Source organism: Lissotriton helveticus, chromosome 4_1 (assembly GCF_964261635.1).
Source record: "Lissotriton helveticus chromosome 4_1, aLisHel1.1, whole genome shotgun sequence".
NCBI classification, from domain to species: Eukaryota; Metazoa; Chordata; class Amphibia; order Caudata; family Salamandridae; genus Lissotriton; species Lissotriton helveticus.
The window spans coordinates 416,707,296-416,713,295 of NC_136063.1; the positions used below are offsets into that span (position 1 = coordinate 416,707,296).

Consider the following 6,000-nt stretch of genomic DNA (forward strand, 5'->3'; position numbering starts at 1 on the left):
CTGTACACCTCGTCGTCTCCACTGAGGGATCGCCAACTACCCCGAGGTCGGGCACCACCTCAAGGTAAATCCGGGGCACCCCAGGGTCTGGGAGGCCGCACTCACCCCCAGTCGCAGGATATGGCCACCTCTGGTACCTCAGCCCCGTGGCAGGTCCAAGCCCCTGGAAGCGGGCCAGCAGTTCACCTCGTCGTCACCACCAGGGATCCCCAGCTACCCCGATGCCGGGCAGCACCCCCAGACAAGTCCGGGACAGGGGGGGCCCCCCAGCCAACCAGAAAGGCAGACAATCGCTAAGTCCTCAGGCCAAGGAGCAGGCAGGGTCGCACTCCGGGGGGGCCGCAGCACCAGCCGCCCTCGCGCTGCGTCACACGAGTCACCAAAATCGAGGCCCCGGTCTCCGGGCCCCGCAGCAGTCACTGTCCGCCCTCAGGGTCTGGGAGGCTGCACTCACCCCCCAGTCGCAGGATATGGCCACCTCCGCTCCTTGGTAGGATCAATCCTCTGGTCGCGGGCCTCACCGCCGGCCCTGCCCGCCGACACCCGGAGCTCCCGGCTGGGGAACGCCAAAATTGAGGCCCCGGCGTCACTCGGCTAGTGTAGGCCCCAGGCCGTCGCCTCCGCTATCTCTGCCACCAATGCAGCCAGCGCTCCGGTTCCTACACCGGAGAGCACCCCTCGCCAGTCTCCACCTCCGCTGCAAGTGTGGGTCGGGAGTCGGACTCGGGGGCAAGGATAAATCGACGGATCAGTAACGGGCTGGCGGGAGCTCTAAAAAGCCACGTCCACCATCTTCGCCCTCAAGGCCACGCCCCCGGACCTCCTTCTTTTGTCCATGTGCGACCCAATACCACTTCATCCTCTGCCTCACCTGCTCACCATGAACCAAGGCCGCATTTGCCATCCGGATGCGGCATATCTCCAACTGCACGCCTGGAACCTGAATACAATTAATTTGCAAGTCTAAATAGTGCTCCGGAGTACAGGGATGTGCTGACTAATGCACGCGCTCCCTCCACCATTAAAACATATCAACTGAAATGGAAACGGTTTTGTGTCTGGTGCCACAAAGAAGCTCTTGATCCAATGCACGCTAAGCCGGAGCAAATCCTGCCTTTTTTCTTATCATTAGCAAAATCAGGACTTTCTCATTCCACTCTTAAAGTCTTTTTGGCAGCAATTTGCCACTTTCGTCATGATGGCACCACATCTCTGTATTCCTCTCGGATCATTCGACAGTTCTTTAAAGGCCTCTTTCGACTGTATCCGCCAATTCGTCGTCCTCCGCCTCCATGGCACTTGAATCTGGTTTTATCTCAACTCCTATTACCTCCTTTTGAGCCAATCCATTCTCAGATATGAAATTTCTCACGTGGAAGATTGCTCTTCTGCTCGCACTGACGTCATCAAGGCGAGTAAGTGATATCCAAGCATTTACAATCCAACCTCCATTTCTCCAATTCTCCAAGGACACTGTTACTTTGCGTACGAATCCAACATTTATTCCCAAGGTGCCCTCGGATTTCCATCTGAATGAGCCAGTAGTTCTCAGAACTTTCTTCCCAAACCCTCAGTCTCCGGCTGAGCGTTCTTTACATTCCTTGGACTTAAACCGCTGCCTGAAATTTTACATCCAGCGCACCGCACCTTTTCGTAAATCAGACCAGCTCTTTGTGGCCTATGGCCGAATATTTAAAGGACAGCCAGTCACCAAACAATCCATTACTAGATGGATTTCTTCTGCCATCTCCTTTTGCCATTGCCAAGACAGAAAACCTCTTTCTACTCCGGTACGAGCACATTCGACAAGGGCTGTGGCATCATCTACCGCCCTCTTTGCTGGAGTGCCTCTACACCAGATCTGCAGAGCGGCAACGTGGTCGCGCAGACACACGTTCACAAGGCACTATTGCCTGGAATCAGCGGATGCTGCTGTGGGCCAAGCTGCGCTACAAAATCTTTCTAACTAAGGTGAGCCTTTGTTGCTTCCCGCCTCCTGTCATAAAAGGTTTTAAATTGTTTCACTGTATGCTATTTGAATAATACTATAGTGTTACTTCTCTGGTTTTGCACTGCCTTTTATGACTCATGTAATATTTTACTGCTTTATACTCTTATTCAAGCATGTGAATATATGAAAGACACCCCTAATACTGGAGAAGAACATTAGTTACTTACCTGTAAACTGTGGTTCTCCAGTATTGGTGTCTTTCATAGATTCACATGCGACCCACCCTTCCTCCCCTCAGAGGCTCTCTTCTCCTCATGCACTCATGGTTACTTTGGTGCTATGAAAATCTGAGGGCTTGAGCTTCTGAGGAGAAGGTTCTAGAGGGTGCTGTTGGCTGATTGGCTGGAATATGGACCATTATAATGACTATGATATGTTACTAAAGTGATTTCTCCCTTTTAGGCTTCTATGGGCCTGTTTTCAGTTCTATGGTACTTTTAACTTTGTTATATTTATATATATTTTATATGTATTACATTTTATGTATATGTATAATTATATATAATTTTCTATATGCATATATATATATATATATATATATATGTATATGTGTGTGTATATATATATATATATATATATATATATATATATATATATATATATATATATATATAGTATATATATATATATTATATATATATATTTTTTTTTACTACTATTTTATGTACCGTGGGACTCCCACTTCGACGACGGGGAATATTCAAGCATGTGAATCTATGAAAGACACCAATACTGGAGAACCACAGTTTACAGGTAAGTAACTAATGTTCTTACAAGTAATTCACTTTTGCATTTCTATCAACTTGAAAGAGCATAACTCGAGAAACCATAAATGTCAAACCATTAACTTCATTTGTGAAGGCCCCATTGTCAAAATAGTCATTAAAAGCTTTTTTTTAATGGGTTCTAAGTTTGTCGTCTTTTTTATCACAGGTTGCCAAAACACTCTTCACTGATGAGGCCTTGAAACCATGTCCACGATGTCAATATCCTGCTAAATATCAATCAGTGAAGAAACGTGGTATATGTAGTCGCTTAGACTGTGCTTTCGACTTTTGTATTCTGTGCCTGTGCAGCTTCCATGGGTCCAAGGAATGCAGTGGTAGTTCTGTAAAGCGGCGAAATGGGAAGGATGCTTTACCTGGAAGTGCCCAAAGCAAGAGAAATTTGAAAAGACTGTAGTTTTTATTACCTAATTTAGGCATTGTATATTTGTCTGTTTTTATCAATTATGCATCTCTTGATCAGTATTGTTCAAGGTAATTTTATTGGTAATCAGAGTTCTTGAAATGTTCTCTTGTACATAGTGTTTAATTGTATATTACTTGACGCACTTACGAAAGATGTATATACTCTTCTATGTATAGTCCATAGATTTTATTGCTTTATAGTGTCCATCCCAGCAAGTTTATTTTTTACATTTTTTTAATAAAATATTTTAATGCAGCCAGTTTTGACACGTTTTACCATGCCATAAAACTTTTGAAGTTACCAATATAATGTGAATTTAAATACCCTATGATGAATTTGCTGTTGTAGGTGCTTCTCATCTTGCTCATGCCTTCTGGAGAGAATCTTCTAGTGATTACCTTGACTATGATTGCACTCTGATCCTTAAAGAGGAATCTATAGCAGCTGAGGAACAGCAATACAATTCCTACATTATGTTAGATCTTACACTGTAGCCCTGGAAAACGGAGTCCAGTAAGGGGGAAGGGTATCTCATGTAATGTAACACTATTGAGAAGACTGTTATTTAGCATATTCAATCAATCAATCACTAATTTTGTAGAGCGCAATTATCACCCGTGAGGGTCTGAAGGTGCTGAGCGCTGCTGCAAATCAATTTCCGTTCGGCTGTTTGTCCACTAATCTAAGTGGAAGCAGTTATGATTTCCTGACTAAAAGGTTCCATCAAATACTTTTTGCATCCTGCAGTGGAAGGGAGCCTTGAAATGAATCTCTGTATCATTTAGGGTTCAAGTCTGTTTATTGAAAAATGTTAACACATGCACTCATCTACAATGACCTACCCGTGGGGATAAAATATGAGGAAAACACAACAGGCGAGGCAAAGTGGGGGAAGGTAACGGTAGGCGGAGGTGGGTAAGAGGGAGACATTAGGTGTATATACATAGTGCAGGAAGTGGCAAGGTCCATCCTCCCCATAGCTAGTGTCTCAGAAAGTGAGATTGTTATATACCCCAAGTAACTGCATTTAGCCAGTGCCTCCAGTGGCTCGGGGTTCCATAAGGGTTGGCAATGTAAGTCAAGACATTTTAGGTTATTCAAGTGCAGCAGCCTGGTTTGAGGTTCGCCTCAGAGCTCGCAGGTATTGTGGGTAAGTGAGTTCTCTTTCAGGAGGAATCCTTATCAAAGTAATGAGCACTAAATAGTCCTGGTCAGGAACCATGAATACTTTTAAAATTATACATATATGTCTATCACACTTTGTACAAAAGTACACTATGGGCCCAATTTCGCTCTCGCTAGGAAAGCTCTCCATAGGAATCGGATCCGGAGGGCTTTCAGAACGAAACGTGTTTCGGGAGTCCGAACGAGCGAGTACAATGCAGCCGTACACTTACGGACTCTGTTCGCTCAGACTCCCGCTGAACTCTACGGGAGACTGTGTATAGACACATTCACAGGCTCCCATAGCAAAAAGGGGTGGGTGTGGAAAAGCATACACCATGGTCCCAGCCGCACTATGCATGCATGGATCGGGGAGACCTATGGGAAGCAGCAGATTCTGTATAGGGGCTACACCCCCATTCCTTTCATAGCTTCTTGTAAACAAGGTTAAGTAAATAAATACAATTCAAAGTAGCAAATGTTATATTAATAGGTAGTTTTGCGAAATTGCGAGGCATAACTGGCAAGGGGGTCAAGGAGGGGCGCTTGCCCCCCCCTGAAGCGCCCCACCTTGCCCCTCCTGCGACCGCTCATGCTTTTACGGACCCTTTTTCGGCCATAATTCCGGGCCCTGCAGGGAGCAGAGCTGCCCTGCCAGAAGCCTCAACTCCCTGATGGGGCGCCTCGCAGCCCCTCCCGCCCATTGTCATTCTGTCTGTGGCTGATTATCACAAAAAGAATGACAATGGCCAGTTTGAGCTGCGCGCCACAAGCACGAGTGGATACGTCTGGACACCAAGACCTCCTTTTAACACTGTGTAGCCTGAGAGCAAGGGGTCTTCTGAATGAAGTTCTAGGGGGAGTCGATGCATTATCCTCCCAAGTCAAAAATTGAGGTTGCAGCATAGCCCGAATTTCAGATCCCACTAAAACGTACACAGATTCGTGTCAATGTATGTATGTATGTATGTATCGCATACTTCTATAGCGCAAAACTGTCACCCAAAGGGTATCCTGGCGCTTTGACTCTACCTGACCAATTACGCAATCACAAAGTTACACTACCCTGGGGAAAAGATAAGTCTTCAAATCTTTTTCAAAGGGTGAAAGTTCTCCCAGACTCCTCAGACAGAGGGAGTGAGTTCCAAGGTTTAGCGGCCGTGTAGCCAAAATAACATATCTATTTGCCCGTATGCACCCTATCATGTCTAGTAGGACGTCCCGACCCTGTGTTTCATTGCCTCATATCCCCCTGTACCCCACTCCCTGTGCTCACTGCCTTATATCCCTCTGTACCCCACACCTTGCGCTCACTGCCTTATATCCCTCTGTACCCCACACATTGCGCTCACTGCCTTATATTCCTCTGTACCCCACACCTCGCGCTCACTGCCACAACATATTCCTCTGTACCCCACACCTCGCGCTCACTGCCACAACATATCCCTCTACCCCACACATTGCGCTCACTGCCACAACATATCAGTCTGTACCCCACACCTCGCGCTCACTGCCACAACAAATCCCTCTGTACCCCACACCTAGCGCTCACCGCCCGCCACAACATATGGATTGGTGTCACTACAACGCGGTTTTTTACAACGCATTCCGTTACATCGGAATTTTTACAACGC

The 6,000-nt window shown here is 46.3% G+C and overlaps 1 protein-coding gene across 2 annotated transcripts in view; it reads left to right on the top strand.

Moving 5' to 3' along the window:
• The window catches only part of FBXO43 (F-box protein 43), a 422,048-nt gene extending 418,595 nt beyond the window's left edge, over positions 1 to 3,453 (top strand). For both annotated transcript variants that reach the window (XM_078686961.1, XM_078686960.1), the window contains exon 5: positions 2,945 to 3,453. In XM_078686961.1, the coding sequence (XP_078543087.1) occupies positions 2,945 to 3,193 (249 nt within the window). In that variant the 3' untranslated portion in view covers positions 3,194 to 3,453. The remainder of the gene's footprint in view (positions 1 to 2,944) is intronic.
• The last annotated feature ends 2,547 nt before the right edge of the window (positions 3,454 to 6,000 follow it).